Source organism: Lathyrus oleraceus, chromosome 5, assembly GCF_024323335.1.
Source record: "Lathyrus oleraceus cultivar Zhongwan6 chromosome 5, CAAS_Psat_ZW6_1.0, whole genome shotgun sequence".
In the NCBI taxonomy this organism is placed as follows: Eukaryota; Viridiplantae; Streptophyta; class Magnoliopsida; order Fabales; family Fabaceae; genus Lathyrus; species Lathyrus oleraceus.
In genome coordinates, this window is record NC_066583.1 from 323,911,804 (window position 1) to 323,938,833 (window position 27,030).

At 36.3% G+C, this 27,030-nt stretch overlaps 2 protein-coding genes across 2 annotated transcripts; both read right to left on the minus strand.

Annotated features, from left to right (window-relative positions):
* Positions 1-19,563: 19,563 nt before the first annotated feature.
* Positions 19,564-19,899, minus strand: LOC127088321 (uncharacterized). The gene is made up of 2 exons (XM_051029252.1): positions 19,824-19,899; positions 19,564-19,718 (listed from the first exon to the last, which is right to left on the minus strand). Exons 1-2 carry the CDS (start codon positions 19,897-19,899, stop codon positions 19,564-19,566), a joined length of 231 nt encoding a protein of 76 aa, XP_050885209.1.
* A 3,172-nt stretch (positions 19,900-23,071) lies between these two features.
* On the minus strand, positions 23,072-23,403 carry LOC127088322 (uncharacterized). Its single transcript, XM_051029253.1, has 2 exons — positions 23,328-23,403; positions 23,072-23,226 (listed from the first exon to the last, which is right to left on the minus strand). Exons 1-2 carry the CDS (start codon positions 23,401-23,403, stop codon positions 23,072-23,074), a joined length of 231 nt encoding a protein of 76 aa, XP_050885210.1.
* Between the last annotated feature and the right edge of the window lie 3,627 nt (positions 23,404-27,030).

The window sequence follows — 27,030 nt, forward strand, 5'->3', positions numbered from 1 at the left end:
ATATTGCATTGCATCCTCCCAAATCGCGTAGCATTTCCATTTTCATGGAGCATTACGCCATTGAAAAATTCAAACATACGCATGTGAAGCATAAGACATTCTCGGTATCTCAAGTGATAAGCCAAAAGTTTATTTTCAGTACTCAGTCTAAAGTTTGTTCATGACTTATCCTTATTATTCCCAGCAGGGGTCGTTGGCCCACGTGCCGCCTCAATTATCATTTTCCCTATCTCTGCCGATGTTGACAGGCATGAAAGTTTCCGGTATTCAGACCGAAGTGGCATTCAGGCCAGTTTCCGGTATTCAAACCGAAGTGGCACTCAGGCCAGTTTTCCGATGTTCAGATCGAAGAAGTTTCCGACGTTCAGGTTGACGTAACTTGTGGCATTCAGGCTAGTTTTCTGGTATTCAGACCGAAGTGGCATTCAGGCCAATTTTCCGATGTTCAGATCGAAGAAGTTTTCGACGTTCAGGTCGGCGCAACTTGCAGCATTCAGGCCAGTTTCCGGTATTCAGACCGAAGTGGCACTCAGGCCAGTTTCCCAGTGTTCAGACCGATGTTTGATAATCTCATATCTTCCGATGCTCAGATCGAAGTCATTTCCAGTATTCATATTGGCAAGCGGCATCCAGGCCATGGTTATTTCTGTGTTACCATTTATTTTGGTATTCAGGCTGGCATTCTTTTTCGGTGTTCAAACCGACTCTCATCGTACCAGACTGATTCTTTGTTGATGCTCAGATCAATTTCCACACTTTCTTTGCCGATCCTGACAGGCATTGTTACATTATTACTTCATTTCCTACTTCGGTGTAAATTTTCGGGCTTTTATCGTATTCAATCCCTTGATACCTCGAAAGTGTGAAAGCCGTTGCTATCTTCTTTTCGGGTCTCCAGTTGATTGAATAGGGGCAGCTGTAATACCCTAAAATTTACCCTTCATTTTTCATGGAAGCATGGGATTATGTTTTACACTTCATTAGCATCATACTAGGTCATACTCATTGCATACTACATTAGTGACTTGGGAATCATGTTTTGATTGATCACTCCTTAACAGAAGGAGCCCACACAAAGCAAGATTGAGAATTGGACTTCATTTTCTAAATATATAAGTCTCAAGGGTCTCAAGGGGGTCCAGATATCTTATTTTGTTCCTCAGTTCATCAGTGAAGGATTCAGAGCTATCAGAGTGTTCATCTGGATTTAACCAAGAAATTAGGGTTTCATGGCCACCTGCAACAGGCAATGTTTGGTTGGAAGTAGAGTAGCTCATCCATGTCATGATTAGAGAGGCATCTTGGCCTAGGAAGACTCACAATTATCTCAGAAAGATCCATTGGCATGCAGTGCAATCAGTTCCCGATCAATTTTGCCCTAAAATTAGGGTTTGGTATAAAATCAGTTTATTTCTGATTCTTTGGGTGAAACTCTTCTCCATGGCCCTCCATATGTCCATAAGGGTCTACATACAAATAATCAGCTCTTTATTTGAGCCAGAAGTGCTTCAATTGATCACTGGAATCGGGAATCAGACAGTTTGGGAAAAGTCAACTGTGGGGCCAGAAAAGTCAACCCCTGACTTTTTGAGAGTGGAATCTCAAAATCCATGCCTAGGGGATCCTACATATGAAATTTGATCAAGGTTGGATTATGGATTCATCATTTAATCAGGAATTGGAAAAGTTACTTAATTTGGAAATGTTTGACTTTCTATTTAGGGCAAGTTTTCATGATTATTGCACTCACTTTAAGCCCATTTTCCATCAATATAAAAGATCCATTTGAAAATTTCTTAAACATTAAAGTTGTTCCTCTTGTTCCAAGCTTTCTATAGATATTAAGTTTGCTCCATTTGGATTAAAATTGAGAAAGTTATGCTTAGTCAAAGTGAGACATTTTTTTAGGACACTTAGAAAAATTTCTAAGTCCAAAAATCTTCAAAGTTTGTCAAGACTTCTTGGCCAGTTTTTTTGCACTTCAAGGCACCAATTGAAAATGTTTTCATCCCAACAATTGTACCTTGCCATGTCCTCTTTCATATCCTTTTGGAATCATCTCATTTGGATTCATGGTTTGAGAGATACATTCACCTAAAGTGGGCACCATGACTTTATTTTCTAGGCAGATTTTTGGGGGATGATGATGTCCTGACCCCATCTTATTTAGTTTAATTTTTCATGATTTTCTTGATTAATTTGCTATTTATTTGATATTTTTTAAGTTGACTTGAATTTTCAGTTGACTTATTTATGATCAATGTTTGACTTAGGGGTTGCTTATGGCAATTGAAGAGATCTTTTGATCCTCCCTTGTTCATCTCATATTCCATGTATTAGAGGCCTTTCATCTTGATTTTATTTGGTCCTTACCTCATTTCCTGATTAAATTATTCAGTGGACCCTTTTGTGCATTTCTTTTCATCTGTCTGATTCATCTGTTGTCTCTTATACTTGTTTCTTTCATCCATGCATTCGATTGCTTGATTGTTTAACATGTTTATACTTCCATGCATTGTTTAATGCTCCATTATTTGATTCTTTGGTTTGATTATACACTTGTTTACTTATCTGATTTGATTGACAATTGTTGCCTACTTGTATGATGTATGAGGCATATATTCTTATTGCTTGATTGCCATGAAGAATCCCCATTCATAACAAATGTACCCCTCTCCCATGAAGTGTATAATATTTATTCTTTCATTCTTTATTCATCTGTTAATACAAGAATTAAAATGAACATCCGATAATCATTTCAAAACAAGATCAAAAGCTCGATCCAACGTCGAGTAATCATTTTCAAAACTTAACAGAACCAGCACGTATTCATCCATCCTTTTGTAAGTCGATTTCTTCATGCATCGCCATTTCTCTTGTAAGTCGATTGCTTCTGGCATCACCATCTACCCATATCAGTGGCTCCTCTCCTTGATCCATCTGTCGACTCTTGTTCCATTTAGGTAGCACCCATTAGGTAGAACCCTTTGTATGATAACATAGGTAGAATTCCCTTATTCCTTGCATGCTAACATTAGGTAGATGTTCCCCTCTGTAAATCCTAACACATAGGTCCACATTGCATGACAACTCTAGGGCAGATCTTCCCCACTTTTAGACCTTCCGTGCGTCTCCGATCTTGTGGCATGTCAAGTCGTTCTATTGCAAAGAGGTAACTGCCTAAGACTCGATTCAGCGAGCTACGACACCTACTGCTAGGACGTTGAACACATTGCCAACCCTCCTTTGACACAGCTGGTGTCTTCTTTTGTAAGTCCATGTTCAGATGGAAATCCTTAACCCCTAGTTAGTCGAACTACGACAACTTTGATTCTCATGTTCATATGAGATACGTAGGCACAAGATGCGATGTCTTTCCGAGTTTGACTGACGACTAACAACTAATCCTTGTTTTCTTTCGCCCTTGTTGCGATTCTTTTTCTCTCGCCCTCTTTGCGATCGAGACCTTCCCTTTCTCTTGCCCTAGTTGCAATCCAGACTCTTTCACCCGTAGTTAGCTAAACTACGTTTTGTTCTGATTCTCATTCCAGATGAGATACGTAGGCATAAGACGCGATGTCTTAGCGAGCACATTTCCCTTTAACCCATAGGTAGCCGAGCTACGAAGACTCTGATTCTCATATTTAGATGAGATACGTAGGCAGTGGATGCAACATCCTTGCGAGTCATTTTCATTTTCTTTTGACCTTCTTTTAGCAGATAATACATTAGATATACCTACACCCTTTAAACTAGAACAACAAGAGTGGATCCCGTAGAGTACTACGGACGCTAGGGGTGCTAATACCTTCCCTTTGCTAAATCGACTACCGAACCCAAGATTTGGTTGCGAGACCTTGCCTTTTCCTTTTTCTTCAGGTTTTCTTCGATCGTTTCCTTTCCCTCCTTTGGGATAAATAACAAACGGTGGTGACTCTTCTATTTTCTTTTTTCGCCGGTTGTTTTTTCGCACCAGTTGCGACAACTGTACAAGAGTTTTCTTGAAGCCTCCCAACGCCTTTTGGCTATATTCTCAAAATTGATTCTAGTTCATCAACAAACACTGAGCCAAGTTATTTAAGATCTTGTATTGCATTTTCCACCTATAAGTCAACACACCCTAAGACTTCCCTATTCCAACATCTTAACTTGATTTTTAAGATCTTGAGCTCTTCCTTTAATCTAAATTCAGCAATTCCTTAAACCTTGGTAGTCACCACTCGATGTAACCATAAATAAGTCTAACCAAGTATGTAAGATTGTTAAGTCCCTATATGAACTTAAGAAAGTTAACATAAGATGGCATGAAAGACTTACCTATTTCCTCATCCAATTGTAAGAAAATGATTCTGCTCTTCATTTAGCTTTATGTTTTGATGATAACAATACATAGATTCATAGAGAACAATTTTTTATCCTAATGGTTTTGTTTAGTATGCATATACTAGATATAAGTTATGACTCTGAAGGAATGACATGTGACGTTATCAGACTCTGAATATAGTGCACTCTGACTTTGAGATATGTGTTCTACAAGATTATCAAGCTTTGGACGACTCTAATCAACACTTCTGAATATTTTTCATCCAAAGCTTTACGACTCTGATAAGAGAAGCCTCTGACGTTTTGAAGCTCTAAAATCTTTCTCTCAATCAACTCTGAAGAACTGTGTCACCAGACTCTAAAGACTAGGTTCTAATGAACTGGATCAAGACTCTGATGACTCTCTCAACCAGACTCTAATTCTTCTTATATGCATGTTTTATCAACTCTTTATCTGAAGCCCCTAAATAATTAAAGATAAGATCAAAAGTTTTATGTGAGAAATAATACACAGTACAACATTAAATATTCTTTCCACTACACTGATTTTGTGGAAAAATGAATGTACTATTGTACCAGTGTGTCTCCATTTTCGCAGACTGTTATGTAAGGATACATCTACAATTATGCATCCGATTCTACCCTTCAATGAATCATTTCATTGCTTATATAAAGGAGTCTTGGAATAATGGAACAATGCCAACTCTAACATAATATCATCTATATGAATATTGCATACTATGATATATTTAAGAGAAATAAATCAAACACACAAGGAAATTTTGTTCATAAACTTCATAGAAAATATTTTGTGTAAAATACTTTGTATTTCATTTATGTATTCTGCTTTCTTAGAAGCTTTTTATAACATACTTTGAAGCTAGGTGGCTTCGTGGGTTTCAGATGTGATTAAAAAGGGAAAATCATTGACTTCAGAATAATTGGTAATGGTTCTCTCTCTTCTATTAATAATGTTTTATTAGTTGATGGTTTAATGCATAATTTATTATCCATAAGTCAATTAAGTGACAATGGTTATGATATAATCTTTAATCAAAAGTCTTGTAAAATTGTTAGTCAGAAGGATGGTGAAAACCACACCATTTCTTTCTAGTTCTTTTGTTGGTTAAAATAAATTAAAAATATAGTAGGAGGGTGAAAACCACACCTTTTATTTCTAGTTCTTTTGTTGGTTAAAATAAATAAAAAACATAAATGCATTTTTGATCCTAAGATCATCTAATTTGATGATTTTTAATTTTTAGTCAGTTTTAAGTTGGAAAATATTGACTAGGATACTTTGTATCTCAATTTTTGTGATTGTATTTCCTTGAGTGACTAGGGTTTAGTCATAATTACTCAAGAAGACAATGACAATTAGTCTTTATGGTTGTAATCAAGTTTGGTTATAGTTGATTAAGTCTTTGTGATAAAAAAATCAACTTCGCTGATGGACTGGAGGTAGTTTGGTTAACAGCAAACCAGAATAAAAATAATTGTGTTCATTACTTTTGTTTTAAGTTTTGTCCTTGTCATCTTGGGTTGCAAAAGTTTTTATTCTAGAAACCCAATTCACCCCCCCCCCCCTTCTTGTGTTTCCATTAACTTCAATTGACATCGGAGCTCCGATTCTGATATTTATTGTTTATCAAACAATTCACCGTGTCAGATAAATATCAAGAATTATGAAACACAATGGCAGGAGTCCCTCCACCATTTGCACTCGTAAAAATGAAGTAAGGTGATGGCAAAGACGTTACCTACTTTGGGTGGAAGGAGCCAAGTCACTATAAAAATGAATGTTCCAAGCTGAGAAAAGGCAGACCAAAGAAGAAAGACTTCATAGGGAAGAAGAAATGTCTGATGGCTACTTGGGATGACTCTGAATCCTCAGGAGAAGCCTATGAGGAAGATCAATATAATGTGGCACTAATGGCAAACACGTAAGCATCTAATGATAAGACTCAGTCAGAATCAAAATTAGAATCTAAGTCAGACTCTAAAGAGGTATTTCTTAATCTATCTCGTTATGAATTAGAATCTTCTTTATCTGAAATTCAGGAAAAATATAAGAAGCTTCAGAACAAATACAAGGATATGAAACAAGTCAAAGTATCTGAATCTGAAGCACATAATAAGCTTAAGAAAGATTTCTCCATTTTGAATGAAGAAAATTTTATTCTTAAAAATGAAAACTCTGCATTTCAAAGTAAGCGATCTAAACTTGAGGAAGAAATTCTTTCCGAAGCTTCTGTGGATTCTAAAAATGTCATAAAGAAATATGACAAATCTTTTCAGACATTTCTATTATGCACATACACAAAATGAATATGTTGCACAAAGACACGAGATATCTAAGAACTCTGGGATTACTAACCAGAAAGGACCCAAAATGATGTAGGTACCATAGGAGAAGATAATATATGTTGTAGACATCCTTAGCAACACAATTTAAACACCAATTATGACACCTGGACTCTGCATGCTCACGACACATGACAGGAAGAAGGCATAAGTTTCAAGATTGGGAACTTAAGCTAGGTGGCTTCGTGGGTTTCAGATGTGATTAGAAAGGGAAACTCATTTACTTCGGAATAATTGGTAATGGTTCTCTCCCTTATATTAATAATGTTTTATTAGTTGATGGATTAATGCATAATTTATTATGCATCAGTCAATTAAGTGACAATGGTTATGATATAATCTTTAATCAAAAGTCTTGTGAAAACCACACCTTTTCTTTCTAGTTATTTTGTGATTGTATATCCTTGAGTGACTAGGGTTTAGTCATAATTACTCAAGAAGACACTGACGATTAGTCTTTGTGGTTGTAATCAAGTTTGGTTATAATTGATTAAGTCTTTCTGATAAAAAATTCACCTTGGCGGGTGGACTGAAGGTAGTATGGTTAACAACAAACCAGAATAAAAATAATTGTGTTTATTACTTTTGTTCTAAGTTTCTCCTTGTCATTTTGGGTTGCAAAAGTTTTTATTCTAGAAACCAAATTGAACACCCCCCCCCCCTTCCTTTATTGTGTTTCCATTAACTTCATTTAACATCAGAGCTCCTATTATGATATTTATTGTTTATCAAACAATTCACCATGTCAGATAAAGATCAAGAATTGTGAAACACAATGGCAGGAGTCCCTCCACCAGTTACACTTGAAAAAATGAAGTCAGGTGTTGGGAAAGACGTTACCTGCTTTGGGTGGAAGGAGCCAAGTCACTATAAAAATGAATGTTCCAAGTTGAGAAAAGGCATACCAAAGAAGAAAGACTTCATAGGGAAGAAGAAATGTCTGATGGCTACCTGGGATGACTCTGAATCCTCAAGAAATGACTATAAGGAAAAGCAATCTAACGTGTCACTAATGGAAAACAGATAAGCATCTAATGATAAGACTTAGTCAGAATCAGAATCTAAGCCAGACTCTGAAGAGGTATTTCTTAATCTATCTCGTTATGAATTAGAATTTTCTTTATTTCCTTGAGTGACAAGGGTTTAGTCATAATTACTCAAGAATACACTGAGGATTAGTCTCTGAAAATTTCATAAAGAAATATGATAAATCTTTTCAGACATCTATAGCTAGATACATAGATAGAAGCAAAATGGATTCAATGATCTATGTAGTTAGCAGAAATGGAAGAATAGGAATTGGTTATGTGCCTAAAGAACAACTTATTTTAAAACCAAAGGAAAAACCAAAAGCTCTTTATTCCCATTTCTATTATGCACATACACAAAATGATTATATTGCACAAAGACCTGAGTTATCTAAGAACTCTGGGAGTACTAACCAGAAAGGACCCAAAATCATGTAGGTACCTAAGGATATGATAATATATGTTGTAGACATCCTTAGCAACACAATTAAACACCAATTATGATACCTGGACTGTGGGTGCTCACGACACATGACAAGAAGAAGGCATAAGTTTCAAGATCAGGAACTTAAGCTAGGTGGCTTCGTGGGTTTCAAATGTGATTAGAAAGGGAAAATCATTGGCTTTGGAATAGTCGGTAATGGTTCTCTCCCTTATATTAATAATGTTTTATTAGTTGATGGATTAATGCATAATTTATTATCCATAAGTCAATTAAGTAACAATGGTTATGATATAATCTTTAATCAAAAGTCTTGTAAAACTGTTAGTCAGAAGGATGGTGAAAACCACACCTTTTCTTTCTAGTTCTTTTGTTTGTTAAAATAAATTAAAAATATAGTAGGACGGTGGAAACCACACCTTTTCTTTCTAGTTCTTTTGTTGGTTAAAATAAATTAAAAAATTTAATGCATTTTTGATCCTAAGATCCTCTAATTTGATGATTTTTAATTTTTAGTCAGTTTTAAGTTGGAAAATATTGACTAGGATACTTTGTATCTCAATCTTTGTGATTGTATTTCCTTAATCACTAGGGTTTAATCATAATTACTCAAGAAGACACTGACGATTAATCTTTATGGTTGTAATCAAGTTTAGTTATAGTTGATTAAGTCTTTGTGATAAAAAAATCACCTTGGCGGGTGGACTGGAGGTAGTTTGGTTAACATCAAACCAGAATAAAAATAATTGTGTTCATTACTTTTGTTCTAAGTTTTCTCCTTGTCATTTTGGGTTGTAAATTTTTTTATTCTAGAAACCCAATTAACCCCCCCCCCCCCCCTTTCTTGTGTTTCCATTAACTTCAATTGACATCAAAGCTCCGATTCTGATATTTATTGTTTATCAAATAATTCTGCATGTCAGATAAATATCAAGAATTGTGAAACACAATGGCAGGAGTCCCTCCACCAGTTGCACTCGCAAAAATGAAGTCAGGTGCTGGCAAAGACGTTACCTGCTTTGGGTGGAAGGGCCAAGTAACTATAAAAATGAATGTTCCAAGCTGAGAAAAGGCGGACCAAAGAAGAAAGACTTCATAGGGAAAAAGAAATGTCTGATGGCTACTTGGGATTACTCTGAATCCCTGGGAGATGACTCTGAGGAAGAGCAATCAAACGTGGCACTTATGGCAAACACATAAGCAATCAATGATAAGACTTAGTCAGAATCATAATCAAAATCTAAGTCAGACTCTGATGAGGTATTTCTTAATCTATCTCCTTTTGAATTAGAATCTTCTTTATCTGAAATTCTGGAAAAATGTCATAAGCTTCAGAACAAAGACAAGGATATGAAACAAGTCAAAGTATCTAAATCTGAAGCACATAATAAGCTTAAGAAAGATTTCTCCACTCTGAATGAAGAAAATTTTATTCTTAAAAATGAAAACTCTGCATTTCAAAGTAAGCGATCTAAACTTGCAGAAGAAATTATTTCCGAAGCTTCTGTGGATTCTAAAAATTTCATAAAGAAATATGATAAATATTTTTAGACATCTATAGCTAGATATGTAACACCCCGATAAAAACAAGATAATTATTTAATTTAAGTTAATAATATATTCATTAATTTAATTAAATAATTGGAATTTTTATTATTGGATTATTATTTTATTGGAATAAAAGTTGGAATTTAGAAAAGGTCCCATTTAGTAAAAAGGTTTATTTTTCACGTGAAAAGGAAAAAGGGGCAGAAAAGTGGAAAAAGGGCAAAGAGAACCAGAGAACAAGGGTTGGAGAGAGGAAGAGCTTGAAGCTGCAGGATTTGCCGGATTAACTCAGGTAAGGGGGGGTTTATCATCGTTTAATGGGTATTATGGGATAACATGTAATGGGTAGTGATAAACCATTAATTTGACTCTGATTAGAATGATGTATGCTGAAATTTGTGAAGTATTGGATGAACGAAATTTGGATTATGGTTGAAGGAAAATTCGTAAGGATTAGATGGAATAATGTTAGAATTTGTGAAATTGAATAGGGTATGATTTGTGTTGGATGATATGAACGAATACTGTGAAAAATTGGACTGTGGAAGGTTAGATCTGAGAAAATTCGTAGCAGAGAAAACCATAGCAGATCTGGAAATTCTGGTTTCTGGTCATACGCGTATGGCACTAGGCAATACGCGTATGAGATGGCCTGGTACGCGTATGGCACTAGGCAATACGCGTATGGATGAGGAAGATGATGTTTTGAACGTGATTTGGTCTCTGTTGGTACGCGTATGAGGAAGTGGTACGCGTAGCATACGCGTATGAGACAGGTGATACGCGTATGGGATTGGCGGAGGAATGGGCCATACGCGTATGGGACTAGGCAATACGCGTATGGGCAGGATTGTGATTTTTCTGTGCTGTTGTTGTGCAGTTTTTGGTTGTTCAGCTGAGTAATGTAATTTAGCTGATGTATGATAGAGTAGGGATCATTTCCCGTTGTTTTGAGCAGTATAGGTATTAGTAGAGTGTGTTAATACTGTGATTGATTATGTGGCATGACATAATATGATTATGTGATAAATATGTTGATGACGTATGATGGTATGCATAATGTTGTGAATGTGTATATCATGTATGAAATTATGAATGGACTGTTTATGGCTTAGAGTGTGAGCATATGTCCATTGTGGATGATTGTTGATGTTTGCATGACTAAGTGATTTAGCTTGCATATTGTGGCCTTTATGGTGGTAGCTAATTCCCATGGTGAGGAATTAGTGAGTGAGTATTATGGATTGTTGTTGATGTTTGCATGCTAGGTGATTAGCGTGCATATCATAGCCCTTGGGGTGGTAGCTAATTCCCATGGTGAGGAATTAGTGAGTGAGTCACTAGGTCTCAAATGAGTGGGACTAGTGAGCTTGGTAGCCGTATCTGGATTTGATCGGTGAGGTTGAACTATATGTTCACGAATAGTCGGTACCGCATGCATGGAGTCTCATTGCATAATGTATGTATGTATGGCGTATAATATGAATGGATGTATTCCAATATTATACGTGTTGTTTTGGTGATTGTGTTGAGTATGATTTTGGAGTTGATATTGCCGTTACTGATTGTGTGATCTGATTAGGGTGATTGAATGCGTTAATTTACTTAACATTTCATGATATTTTATAATGCTTATTATATCGATTGAGGAACTCACCCTTACAACTATTTTTCAGGTAACGAGCAGTGATTGAGTAGAAGCTAGTGCTTGGAGTCTAGTGTAGTTCCTTAGTGGGTCATGCTCTGGTAGATGTAACATCGGGATGGGATGTTCTAAATGTTTTATTTTTGATTGTGAACCATTATACATGTAATGTGTTACATGTTTTGCATGATTGAATTGGTCTCTATCCGCTGCGTATTATGCAAGTGTTTACTCTGTTTTAATAAAAGAGCATGACAGTTATTATGGTGAATGGTGTGAAATGATTGTGTGACACCCTTAATTGCATAATTACTCTGATTGATATATTGCTATTTTAATTAAATATTTGGGGTATTTTTAGAAGGGTGTTACATTAGTGGTATCAGAGCATAGTCGGTCGAGTCGAGTCGTAATTATTCTGTTTCCCTGTACGTGATAGGTGTTGTGTAACCCTATCAGTACTTATTGTTTTAGCTTGATTGGGTTTTCAGAATAGAGATGGCTGGAAGAGGTAGAGACGATGCTGCGATTGCTGAGGCTCTGGGTATGCTAGCTGGAGTACTTGGAGGGAATCCGAATGTTGTGGGAATGGGAGCTGCTCGTCAACTGAGTGAATTCCAGAAGAACAATCCTCCAATGTTTAAGGGAGCATACGATCCAGATGGTGCTCAGAAGTGGTTGAAGGAGATCGAGAGGATCTTCCGAGTGACTGAGTGTGCCGATAACCAGAAGGTCAGGTTCGGTACGCATATGCTGTCAGAGGAAGCAGATGATTGGTGGGTTGCTACCCGCACTGAGTTGGAATCTGCTGGGAATGCTGAGATCACTTGGGCTGTGTTCAGAGAGAGATTCCTGAGGAAGTACTTTCCAGAGGATGTCAGAGGAAAGAAAGAGATAGAGTTCCTAGAATTGAAGCAGGGTAACCGGTCTGTTACTGAGTATGCTGCTAAGTTCACAGAGCTGTCAAAGTATTACACTCCCTATAACGAGGCTACTGGGGAATTTTCAAAGTGTGTGAAGTTTGAGAACGGGTTGCGTCCCGAGATCAAGCAGGCTATTGGGTATCAGCGGATTAGAGTGTTTTCTGATTTGGTTGACTGTTGCAGGATTTTTGAACAGGATACCAAGGCTAGAGCAGAGAGCTATCAGCAAAGGGTTGATAGGAAAGGCAAGAATCAGAATGATCGTGGGAAACCGTATGCAGCTGGCAAAGGTTTCCAGCGACAGAGTGGGATGAAGAGGCCTAGTGGGGGAGACTCCAGTGCACCTGCTAAGTGTTACAGATGTGGTCAGGCTGGACATCGTATCCATGAGTGTACCAGTAATGAGAAGAAGTGTTTCAAGTGTGGAAAAGGTGGTCACTTGGCTGCAGAGTGCCGGTTGAAGACTGTGACTTGTTTCAACTGTGGAGAAGTGGGTCATATCAGTCCACAGTGTCCTAAGCCGAAGAGAGAGAATCAGTCGAGAGGCAAGGTCTTTGCTTTATCGGGTTCTGAGACTTCTGCAGATGATCGTTTGATCCGAGGTACGTGTTATATTAATGGCTTTCCTCTTGTAGCTATTGTTGACACAGGTGCGACTCATTCCTTTATATCTTTGGATTGTGCTGTGAAACTTAATTTAGAGATATCGGAGATGCATGGAAGTATGGTGATTGATACTCCTGCGAAGGGTTCAGTGACTACTACTTCAGTTTGTTTAAATTGTCCTTTGAGTATTTTTGGTAGGGACTTTGGGATGGACCTAGTGTGTCTTCCACTAGTGCAGATTGATGTTATTCTGGGTATGAACTGGTTGGTGTCTAACCGAGTTTATATCAACTGTTTTGACAAGACTGTGATCTTTCCTGAGAGTGAGGAAGGAAAGAGTTTGTTTCTATCTGCAAGGCAGGTGAATGAGGCAGTAGCAGATGGGGCAGAGCTGTTTATGCTGTTAGCGACTTTGGAGGCTAAAGATAAACTTGTGATTCGCGATCTGGCCGTGGTGTGTGATTTTCCTGATGTGTTTCCTGAAGAAGTGAATGAATTACCGCCAGAGCGTGAAGTTGAGTTCTCGATTGATTTGGTACCTGGTACTAGGCCGATATCGATGGCTCCGTACCGTATGTCTGCTGTTGAGTTAACTGAATTGAAGAGTCAGTTGGAAGATCTGTTGGATAAGAAATTTATTCGTCCGAGTGTGTCACCGTGGGGTGCACCAGTGTTATTGGTTAAGAAGAAAGAAGGTACTATGAGGTTGTGTGTGGACTACAGGCAACTGAATAAAGTGACGATCAAGAATCGGTATCCTTTGCCGAGGATTGATGATTTGATGGATCAGTTAGTTGGTGCGAGTGTGTTCAGCAAAATAGATTTGAGGTCGGGATATCATCAGATACGTGTGAAAACTGAGGATATTCAGAAGACTGCTTTCAGAACAAGGTATGGACATTATGAGTATTCTGTAATGCCTTTTGGTGTGACTAATGCGCCTGGAGTATTTATGGAGTATATGAATAGGATTTTCCATCCGTACCTAGACAAGTTTGTTGTGGTGTTTATTGACGATATTTTGGTGTATTCGAAATCTGAAGAAGAGCATACTGAGCATTTGAGAATGGTTTTAGGAGTTCTACGAGAAAAGAAGTTATTTGCTAAACTGTCCAAGTGTGAATTTTGGTTAGAAGAGGTTAGTTTTCTTGGTCATGTGGTTTCAAGAGGTGGTGTTGCTGTTGATCCTTCTAAGATAGAAGCGGTATCTAAGTGGGAAGCCCCGAAGTCAGTTTCTGAGATAAGGAGTTTTCTTGGACTTGCAGGTTATTATAGGAAGTTCATTGAAGGATTCTCTAAGTTGGCGTTACCGTTGACGATGTTGAATAGGAAGGGGCAAGCGTTTGTTTGGGACTCAAAATGTGAAGAAGGTTTCCAAGAGTTAAAGAGAAGGTTAACTACTGCTCCTATTCTGATATTACCGAGTTCGTCGGAACCATTTGAGGTTTACTGTGATGCTTCATTGTTGGGTTTAGGTGGTGTTTTGATGCAGAATAAGCAGGTTGTAGCTTATGCTTCGAGACAACTGAAGGTTCATGAGAGGAACTATCCGACACACGATTTAGAGTTGGCAGCAGTGGTATTTGTTCTGAAGTTATGGAGGCATTACTTGTACGGGTCAAGATTTGAGGTTTTCAGTGACCATAAAAGTTTAAAGTATTTGTTTGATCAGAAAGAGCTGAATATGAGACAGAGGAGATGGTTAGAGTTTCTGAAGGATTATGACTTTGGGTTGAATTACCATCCGGGTAAAGCAAACGTAGTGGCTGATGCATTGAGTCGGAAATCATTGCATATGTCTATGTTAATGGTTAAGGAATTGGATTTAATTGAACAGTTTAGAGACTTGAGTTTGGTGTGTGAGAGTACTCACAATAGTGTTAAATTGGGAATGTTGAAGTTAACGAGTGGTATTTTGGATGAGATTAGAGAGGGTCAGAAATCCGATGTGCGTTTGGTTGATAAGTTGACTCTAGTGAATCAAGGTCAAGGTGGTGAATTCAGAGTTGATGAGAATGGTGTTTTGAAATTTGGTAATCGGGTGTGTATCCCGGACGTTACCGAGCTTAAGAAGAGTATTCTTGAGGAAGGACATCGTAGTGGCCTGAGTATTCATCCTGGGGCTACGAAGATGTATCATGATTTGAAAAAGTTATTTTGGTGGCCGGGAATGAAAAGAGAAATTGCGAGTTTTGTTTATTCTTGTTTGACTTGTCAGAAGTCAAAGATTGAGCATCAGAAGCCGTCTGGGTTAATGCAACCGTTGGTTATTCCATAGTGGAAGTGGGATAGTATCAGTATGGATTTTGTTTCTGGTTTGCCGAGGACAAGTAAGAATTTTGAAGTTATTTGGGTGATTGTTGACAGATTGACAAAATCGGCTCATTTCATTCCGATCAGAATGGATTATCCGTTAGAGAGATTAGCTGAGTTGTATATTGAGAAGATTGTAAGTCTGCATGGTATTCCGTCGAGTATTGTTTCGGACAGAGATCCTAGATTTACATCTAAGTTCTGGGAAGGTTTGCAGAGGGCTTTGGGAACTAAGCTGAGATTGAGTTCTGCATATCATCCGCAGACTGATGGTCAGACTGAGAGGACGATTCAGTCCTTGGAAGATCTTTTGAGAGCTTGCGTTTTGGAAAAGGGAGGTGCTTGGGATTGTTATTTACCTTTAATTGAGTTTACCTACAACAATAGTTTTCATTCGAGCATTGGTATGGCACCGTTTGAAGCTTTGTATGGTAGGAGATGTCGGACGCCTTTATGTTGGTATGAGTCCGGTGAGAGTGTTGTGGTTGGACCGGAGATTGTTCAACAAACTACGGAAAAGATTAAGATGATTCAGGAGAAGATGAGAATTGTTCAGAGTCGTCAGAAGAGTTATCACGACAAGAGGAGGAAGTCACTTGAGTTTCAAGAGGGAGATCATGTGTTTCTTCGTGTTACTCCGATAACTGGAGTTGGTCGAGCTTTAAAGTCGAAGAAGTTGACACCTCGATTTATTGGTCCTTATCAGATTTTGGAGAGGATAGGGGAGGTAGCCTATCGTATCGCTTTACCGCCGTCACTTGCGAATTTGCATGAAGTTTTTCATGTGTCTCAGTTGAGGAGATACATTCATGATCCGTCGCATGTGGTCCAAGTAGATGATGTCCAGGTGAGAGATAACCTGACTGTTGAAACATCACCTATGAGGATTGAGGATCGAGAGTTGAAGCAGTTGCGGGGTAAAGAGATTGCTTTGGTAAAGGTAGCTTGGGGAGGACCAGCAGGTGGTAATGTAACTTGGGAACTTGAGAGTCAGATGAAGGAGTCTTATCCTGAGTTATTCGCTTGAGGTATGTTTTCGAGGACGAAAACTCTTTTAGTGGGGGAGAGTTGTAACACCCCGATAAAAACAAGATAATTATTTAATTTAAGTTAATAATATATTCATTAATTTAATTAAATAATTGGAATTTTTATTATTGGATTATTATTTTATTGGAATAAAAGTTGGAATTTAGAAAAGGTCCCATTTAGTAAAAAGGTTTATTTTTCACGTGAAAAGGAAAAAGGGGCAGAAAAGTGGAAAAAGGGCAAAGAGAACCAGAGAACAAGGGTTGGAGAGAGGAAGAGCTTGAAGCTGCAGGATTTGCCGGATTAACTCAGGTAAGGGGGGGTTTATCATCGTTTAATGGGTATTATGGGATAACATGTAATGGGTAGTGATAAACCATTAATTTGACTCTGATTAGAATGATGTATGCTGAAATTTGTGAAGTATTGGATGAACGAAATTTGGATTATGGTTGAAGGAAAATTCGTAAGGATTAGATGGAATAATGTTAGAATTTGTGAAATTGAATAGGGTATGATTTGTGTTGGATGATATGAACGAATACTGTGAAAAATTGGACTGTGGAAGGTTAGATCTGAGAAAATTCGTAGCAGAGAAAACCATAGCAGATCTGGAAATTCTGGTTTCTGGTCATACGCGTATGGCACTAGGCAATACGCGTATGAGATGGCCTGGTACGCGTATGGCACTAGGCAATACGCGTATGGATGAGGAAGATGATGTTTTGAACGTGATTTGGTCTCTGTTGGTACGCGTATGAGGAAGTGGTACGCGTAGCATACGCGTATGAGACAGGTGATACGCGTATGGGATTGGCGGAGGAATGGGCCATACGCGTATGGGACTAGGCAATACGCGTATGGGCAGGATTGTGATTTTTCTGTGCTGTTGTTGTGCAGTTTTTGGTTGTTCAGCTGAGTAATGTAATTTAGCTGATGTATGATAGAGTAGGGATCATTTCCCGTTGTTTTGAGCAGTATAGGTATTAGTAGAGTGTGTTAATACTGTGATTGATTATGTGGCATGACATAATATGATTATGTGATAAATATGTTGATGACGTATGATGGTATGCATAATGTTGTGAATGTGTATATCATGTATGAAATTATGAATGGGCTGTTTATGGCTTAGAGTGTGAGCATATGTCCATTGTGGATGATTGTTGATGTTTGCATGACTAAGTGATTTAGCTTGCATATTGTGGCCTTTATGGTGGTAGCTAATTCCCATGGTGAGGAATTAGTGAGTGAGTATTATGGATTGTTGTTGATGTTTGCATGCTAGGTGATTAGCGTGCATATCATAGCCCTTGGGGTGGTAGCTAATTCCCATGGTGAGGAATTAGTGAGTGAGTCACTAGGTCTCAAATGAGTGGGACTAGTGAGCTTGGTAGCCGTATCTGGATTTGATCGGTGAGGTTGAACTATATGTTCACGAATAGTCGGTACCGCATGCATGGAGTCTCATTGCATAATGTATGTATGTATGGCGTATAATATGAATGGATGTATTCCAATATTATACGTGTTGTTTTGGTGATTGTGTTGAGTATGATTTTGGAGTTGATATTGCCGTTACTGATTGTGTGATCTGATTAGGGTGATTGAATGCGTTAATTTACTTAACATTTCATGATATTTTATAATGCTTATTATATCGATTGAGGAACTCACCCTTACAACTATTTTTCAGGTAACGAGCAGTGATTGAGTAGAAGCTAGTGCTTGGAGTCTAGTGTAGTTCCTTAGTGGGTCATGCTCTGGTAGATGTAACATCGGGATGGGATGTTCTAAATGTTTTATTTTTGATTGTGAACCATTATACATGTAATGTGTTACATGTTTTGCATGATTGAATTGGTCTCTATCCGCTGCGTATTATGCAAGTGTTTACTCTGTTTTAATAAAAGAGCATGACAGTTATTATGGTGAATGGTGTGAAATGATTGTGTGACACCCTTAATTGCATAATTACTCTGATTGATATATTGCTATTTTAATTAAATATTTGGGGTATTTTTAGAAGGGTGTTACAAGATACATAGATAGAAGCAAAATGGATTCAATGATCTATGTAGTTAGCAGAAATGGAAGAAGAGGAATTGGTTATGTGCCTAAAGAACAACTTATTTTAAAACCAAAAGATAAACCAAAAGCTCTTTATTCCCATTTCTATTATGCACATACATAAAATGATTATGTTGCACAAAGACCCAAGTTATCTAATAACTCTGGGAGTACTAACTAGAAAGGACCCAAAATCATGTAGGTACCTAAGGACAAGATAATATATGTTGTAGACATCCTTAGCAAGACAATTAAAACACCAATTATGACACCTGGACTCTGGGTGCTCACAATACATGACAAGAAGAAGCCATAAGTTTCAAGATTAGGAACTTAAGTTAGGTGGCTCCGTGGGTTTCAGATGTGATTAGAAAGGGAAAATCATTGGCTTTGGAACAGTCGGTAATGGTTCTCTCCCTTTTATTAATAATGTTTTATTAGTTGATGGATTAATGCATAATTTATTATCCATAAGTCAATTAAGTAACAATGGTTATGATATAATCTTTAATCAAAAGTCTTGTAAAACTTTTAGTCAGAAGGATGGTGAAAACCACACCTTTTCTTTCTAGTTCTTTTGTTGGTTAAAATAAATTAAAAATATAGTAGGACGGTGAAAACCACACCTTTTCTTTCTAGTTCTTTTGTTGGTTAAAATAAATTAAAAAATTTAATGAATTTTTTATCCTAAGATCCTCTAATTTGATGATTTTTAATTTTTAGTCAGTTTTAAGTTGGAAAACATTGACTAGGATACTTTGTATCTCAATCTTTATGATTGCATTTCCTTAATGACTAGGTTAGTCACATTTCAATCATAAAAAAATAATTAGAGATTCTATTTAATTAAATTTTAACAATTACAAAGATCTATGAGACCTTATTTAAGTATAATTTAATTGTGAAAGTTTTGAAGCTTCGCACAATAACCCGGATTGCATACCTTCAAAGATAATCCTAAATATAGACAAACTTGAAATAGCAAGATAATTGTAACATAAACAAACTTGACAATATTAATCTTATTATTCTCCTTTTGCATGTATCAAGAAGAATATAATTTTATTATTTTATAATATATATATAAAAAGCTCATGGTTTCCTTTTTCTTTTTCTTTGAATGGGAGCTAATGCTTATGGAGTTTTAGTCCTTATGGAGTTTTAAAAATCAATTCCTAAAATAAATCATTTATTAAATGTATCATGAATACATTCATTTGCTGATTTTTGTCTCTTCAACGCACTTAGCTTGACACTTCCATAAAATACTTACTAATCATAAGAATTCTTTCTTTTTTTTAACACACATGTACACCTGCCCACACTACACCTCGGTTTAATACACCTGCCCACACTACACCACGGTGTAGAAGGAAGTGGGCAATAATCTTTTGGACAATCAGAATTTTCAAAACATTTAGGAGCAGCTGTAACGAAAAAAGAAAATAAAAAAATATAAATATAATGTCATAAAATATTGGGTAGGAAGTAAATAAAGAAATTTGATCAAAAGGATAGAAAAAAATACTTACCATCAGCGTTCATTGCAACAAGAAGTATGAAAAGAAAGATAAACATAACACAAACAAACTTGACAATTTCACCCATATTTCACCCCTTTGTATGTATAAACTAGAATATGATTTTATCACTTTATAAGCTAAACAGTTTAGCCCTTATAGAGTTGTAAGCTTTTAAAAAAAAAAGATATATTATAATTAAATGCTTCTTAAGTACATCAAAGTGTTGTATTTGTCCTTTCCACACACTTAATAAAGAGATCACATATAAGAAATCACATATAAGAAATTACTTTATCATAAGAATGCATTCATTTTTAATATTAAACTTCCGTGACTTGATAACTTTTCATGATTGAGAAAGGAAAATTACAAAAGATACCACAGCATAGATATTTTCAAACAAGTTTTCACATTATTTGGATATTGGCTGAGGTGAAATCTATTCTAATAGGTGCTAGTTTTTTTAATTAAAAGAACACCATCTATCTTCTCAGTTGGGAAAATACATATTCTTTCTTCTGGTGTGTTGTCTAATGGATTTTGTGACTTCGCAAGAACTCTATTTTATTTAAGGGCAGAGTCTTAAGACTCTTAGTTAATATAATTATTGTAATGTGTTTTAAGCGGTTATTCTGAGATTGATACCAAATTAAGCATTAAGCTCAAATACTCTATATCTCATTCCACTATAAAAATAAGGGTTTTAGCCTCAACTTTATAGCGTCGGCCGTAACATTGACGCTATTCGTGTATGATTTGTATAACCTATACGAACACTAAAAGGATAATTATTTTGTTTTAAAAATTTTAATATATTTTTTTATTTATTTTTTTATTTATTGAAAATATTTACGTCGGTCACACCGACGCTAATGGAATTTTATTAAAGCACCAAACTATTTCATTATATTAATTTTATTGATTAGTTAGCTACTGATAGACTGAGACTAACTAATTTAACATTTTTTATTTATTTTTGTTTGACCGCGTAGCCACGGACGCTACGTATTTTTCTTTCTTTATTTATTTGTTTATTTTATTTCCCTATTTTTTTCATTTAGCGCCAATTCTTTTTAGTTTTATTTATTTATCATTTTAATATTTGTGTCGGTTTAACGGATGCTAAAAGATTTTGTTGACTTTCCTCAGTTGATTATATAGTAGGTCAAGTCGACGCTACTTTGGTGCCATTAACTTTTCCTTGGTTGCCTATAGAGTCAGTCAAGCAGACTCTACTAGAAAATATTGACTTTTTGTGTAGATTATAGAGTCGGTAAGTCGATTCTAAACATATTAATTGACTTTTTCGTTGACTTTAGAGTCCGTGTATGCAACGTTAAATATAGTTGACTTTTCTATGTTGATTTTAGGGTCAGACAAGTAAACGCTAGAGTTTTTTTACTTTTATAAGTTGACCTTAATGTCGGTTGGCCGACGCTATTATAAAATGTTGATTTTTGTTTGTTGACTTTAGAGTCGGCTAGGGCACTGCTAAACATAATTGTTGATTGTTCATGATTTTGAAACAATATAGTGTCGAATCATTTAATGGGCTATTATAAAATGTTGATTTTTGTTTGTTGACTTTAGAGTTGGCTAGGGCACTGCTAGGCATAATTGTTGATTGTTCATGATTTTGAAACAATATAGTGTCGAATCATTTAATGGGCTATTATAAAATGTTGATTTTTGTTTGTTGACTTTAGAGTTGGCTAGGGCACTGCTAAGCATAATTGTTGATTGTTCATGATTTTGAAATAATATAGTGTCGAATCATTTAATGTCCTCTTAGTCTCGGTGCATTTCTAGCAGAAGCTATCCAGTAGCTTCGCAACTTTTATCTAAGGCCCGACACCGACGTTAAACACACCATTTTTCACCTTTAGCGTCTCCCACGGCCGACGCTAATAACTATTTTTTGTATTTTATCGTGTGATGGAGGGGTATCTTATTATCTACTATTTTCAAATTTCCTATTTATAATAAAAACATAGATCTAGAATTTAAATAGATTAAATATAATAGCAACAAAATCAGAAATAACATAGTGATTGATTTTTTATTTAAAATAAAAAATATTTTTTTTGGAAATATTTGAATTTGTGATTTGGTCTTATCTGGTTTTGAAAGAAGGCATGTAATGTTGATTTGAGAGGATTTGGAAAGTTTGATTTTGGAATGATTATGTTTGTGATTTAAGAATGAAAAAACAGTATTTTATTTTGGAATGATCACAGTTGGTCAAGTCGACGCTACTTTGGTGCCATTAACTTTTCCTTGGTTGATTATAGAGTCGGTCAAGCCGACACTACTAGAAAATATTGACTTTTTTTTTTAGATTATAGTGTCGGTAAGCCGATTCTAAACATATTAATTGACTTTTTTGTTGACTTTAGAGTCGGTGTATGCAACGCTAAATATAATTATTGACTTTTCTATGTTGATTTTAGGGTCGTACAAGCTGACGCTATATCTTTTGACTTTTATAAGTTGACCATAACGTCGCTGGCCGACGCTATTAGAAAATGTGGATTTTTGTTTGTTTTCAAGCAACGCTAAGCATAATTGTTGTTTGTGCATGATTTTGAAACAATATAGCGTCGAATAATTTAGTGTCCTCTTAGCCTCGATCCATCTCTAGCCGAAGCTATCCAGTAGTTTTGTAACTTTTATCTAAGGCCCGACACCAACGCTAAACACATATTAGTGTCCATTTTTTACCTTTAGCGTCTTCAAATGGCCGACGCTAATAACTATTTTACTAGTGGTGTTCGTAGGAGAATTTAGAATCTAATCCATGATCCTGTTTTGTCCCCTAGTAGAATGTTTTTTTTTTCTTGCCCTAATTTTTTTATAGTTAGGATTGAGTAACCTTTATACTTATTTAATTCTAATTCAAGTTGCTTATTAGAAAAATCAACATTTGTTACTTAAGAAATTGAAATATTAAGCAAAATAATTCTAATATAAACAAACTTGACAATATTAATCTTATTATTTTCCTTTTGCATGTATGAAGAAGAATATAATTTTATTATTTTTTAATATATAAAAAGTCCATGGTTTCCTTTTTCTTTTTCTTTTTTTGAATGGGAGCTAATGCTTTCCTAATATAAATTAAATAGGGTTTTAGTCCTTATGGAGTTTTAAAAATCAATTCCTAAAATAAATCATTTATTAAATGTATCATGAATACATTCATTTGCTGATTTTTGTCTCTTCAACGCACTTAGCTTGACACTTCCATAAAATACTTACTAATCATAAGAATTCTTTCTTTTTTTTAACACACATGTACACCTGCCCACACTACACCTCGGTTTAATACACCTGCCCACACTACACCACGGTGTAGAAGGAAGTGGGCAATAATCTTTTGGACAATCAGAATTTTCAAAACATTTAGGAGCAGCTGTAACGAAAAAAGAAAATAAAAAAATATAAATATAATGTCATAAAATATTGGGTAGGAAGTAAATAAAGAAATTTGAAAAGGATAGAAAAAATACTTACCATCAGCGTTCATTGCAACAGGAAGTATGAAAAGAAAGATAAACATAACACAAACAAACTTGACAATTTCACCCATATTTCACCCCTTTGTATGTATAAACTAGAATATGATTTTATCACTTTATAAGCTAAAAAGTTTAGCCCTTATAGAGTTGTAAATTTTTTGTAAAATAAGATATATTATAATTAAATGTTTCTTAAGTACATCAAAGTGTTGTATTTGTCACTTCCACACACTTAATAGAGATCACATAAAAAAATTACTTTATCATAAGAATTCATTCATTTTTAATATTAAACTTTCGTGACTTGATAACTTTTCATGATTGAGAAAGGAAAATTACAAAAGATACCACAACATAGATATTTTCAAACAAGTTTTCACATTATTTGGATATTGGCTGAGGTGAAATCTATTCGGTGCTAGTTTTTTTAATTAAAAAAAAAACACCATCTATCTTCTCAGTTGGGAAACCAATAGTTAGGAAAAGTCCCACAAGTATTGACTTTGATTCTCAACCTCTATAATTTTGTGTTTTATTAAATATTAAGTTAAGTATTTGAAATTCTAGTTAACAAACTTTCGATGTCACACGGGATGTTATGACATCCAATTCTGCGCAGACAAAAATTGTGCAGAACTTAAAAAGTAAGTGCAGTAAATAACACAAGGAATTGTTTACCCAGTTCGGTGTCACACACACCTACGTCTGGGGGCTACCAAGTCAGGGAGGAAATCCACTATTAGTAGTATTAATTCAAACCTTAAACCAACTGTTTAATCCTATCACTTAATACCTACCCAATGCAATTTCAATCTTACACTAAGATCAGAGTTCCTACTCACTCCCCCTCAATCACCTTAGTGATTACAACCTTTAATTAGATTAAAGTTAATGGTGAAGTCACACTTCAAACAACTCTTAATTGTGCTTAACAACTTTAATCAAGATACACAACACTCACGCTTAAAAGCTTAGAGTGACACAACACTTACAACTCAATGAACACCCTAGTCCAATGCAATCATCTAGGTGATAATTGTTTGGCTCACAAGATACACCTAATACAAGACTCACAAAATTACAGCAGTGAAGTATGATGGAACACTTAAATCTTCACACCTAAAATCCCCGAGTTCTGAATGAAGGATTGCCATCCTTTTATATTGCAGCACTTGAGCCTTGTACTTGTATTTCCTGAAATTAAGGTCAAGCAAGTTAACCTAATTTCCACATATTAGGGTACTAACAAATAGGCTATTTGTTAGGTTCATTAATTGTATCTCAGTTGTTAGTTTCTTGGATTTTAACTCAGCTGTTGGATTCCTGAAGAATAGCCTGAGAAAAATGCTGAAACAGAAAAACTAACCAACCTACAATTTAGCATATGCTGTCAGGAATGAATGTCACTGTCGCTCCCCAGGATTTCCCGAATCCAGGTACAAACGCGAAAAAGAGTGGCGAGAAGAAAAGGATAGAGTCGCCAGCTATGTACTTTTATCCCAAGAGGAGGGAAAGGTAGTACTGCATAACCTAGAGGGAACGGATAAAACAAAGTCTCGAGCCAAAGAAAACTGAGTAAGGGGGCCGGTTACGTGAAGGGAAGGTTATCGCACCCCTTCACGTCTGTGGTACTCCACAGGATCCACGATTGCTATCTATGTCTAAAGTGTGTGTAAAAGTCCTATATGCAATGCGAAAGAGAGAAACTCAAAGTAGGGAAAATAAAGAGTTATTGCTCGCACATGCCCTACCCTGCTGCATACGTATCTCAAGAAGGATTGAGAATCAGAGCACCGTAGCTCGACTAACCTGTTTCTGTTTGTTTTGTGTTTTTTAGGTGAACGACGTTACTACACAATCTACCGGATGCTCGACCTTTGGAGACTTACTCACCTGTAGTAGAAGGAGTCAATGTGTCCTTAAGAGAAGATAGAGTTTGTTTGTGCTTTAGGAATGCTCATGCAAGAAAGGAAGTCCTAGACGAAGGAACCGTGCTACCTTAATTGACATACAAACGAGAGACTATACGAAGTCTAGCAAACCTATGGGGAGACAATAAGCAAGTCTCATAAGAGAACAACAAAAACTGGAAATGGAACGCCAATCAATGGTCTTACATCTAACTCCACACAATAAAACAGGAAACAGATAGCCAATCAATGGTCTTACATCTAACTCCACACAACAAGAAACAGATAGCCAATCAATGGTCTTACATCCGACTCCTAACAACACTAAAAAAGAAACAAAAGGGTGAAAAAATAAAAAGGGTGAACACACTCAAAAGAAACAAAAGGTTGAAAAAAGAAAAAGGGTGAACACACTAAAAAAACAAAAGGTTGCCCGGAGAGATCTCGCTCAATCTCCTGCCTACGTATCTCATCTGGTATGAGAATCAGGGCGACGTAGTTCCCCTTAACAGGGGAGAAACTCTCTCCTAACCAGAGACCAGGGAGATAACGAACTAATAGGGAGACTATGACTCGAGCCTAAAAGTTGTCATGCAAACGATCCCTAAGTTGAGGTCTCTAATCAGAACCTAACTCGCACAGGAAGCAAGTCAATCTAAACAGCAAACAAACAAACATGCATGAAAAGCAAACACATGACAGATTCACAAGTAAGCAAACAAGCAATCAAGCATCACACTCTATATGCAAACAAGAGGCTCAGACAAGAGTTGGGTTTTAGTCAAGGGGTCATATCAACCTCGACAAATAAGCCAACACTGTAGGGGTGTGCTGAAGCTCTTAACCACTAACATTGAGAGTTAGGGTGAAGCTGATGAAAGGAAATGAGGATAAGACCTCATGCTCTTAACCCTGGCCTGGGTGAGCTTGAATCAAAGAAGGTGTGGGGATCCAGAATGAGGGACCCTATTCCACATGACTGACTCTATACAAGATCTTGAGTGTTTATTCAAAAGCATCAGCACGTAGTGCGAGCATAATGAAAGACTCGACTAAATAACAGGGGATTGATTGCAAATCCCTTCTATCTGTCAATTGCCTCATCTTGAGGTCTTATCAAATAACATGCCTCATTTAGAGGTCTTTAGCACAAATATAAACAATCACAATCATTGCCTCTTAAGGAGGACTTCAGCCAAACGCCTGCCAAAAAGGCGACAGGACTTCCAGACTACATGGAGAAAGAGAGGTTACCTAAGTGGTAAACCAACCACAAACCAAAGCAAAGCTTAAGCAAGAGCTAAAAGCGACTAATGTACATGTACAAAAGCCAAACAGTTAATATTTACATTCAGAAAACCAAAACAGACAACAGTGGAATCATCCAACAGTTTTACACAATGCAAGTTACAAATGCAAGCACTCAAGTGAGTTCATCACATCAAGGGACCTACAACACAACAAGAGTTAGTAATCAAAGCAAATGGCATCTCAAATGATGAGGCCACACCAATCATTAGTACCAAATACATGAAACACAAACACAATTGGTGAGTACAAACCACTAGTACAAAGACTAGGGTCAAAGGCAAGTCAAATGACCAAAACAGAAGTCAACAATTCACATGAAGCATATTCAATCAAACAAGAAGAAAGGCTCAAAAGGAACAAAGCCAAATCAATAAGCAAAGCCATCACATGAACAAGATAAGGCAAAGGCAAGCAATGTGATCAAAATTGGACATCAAGAATATAAAATCCACATTAAAACAGAAACACATCCAATGA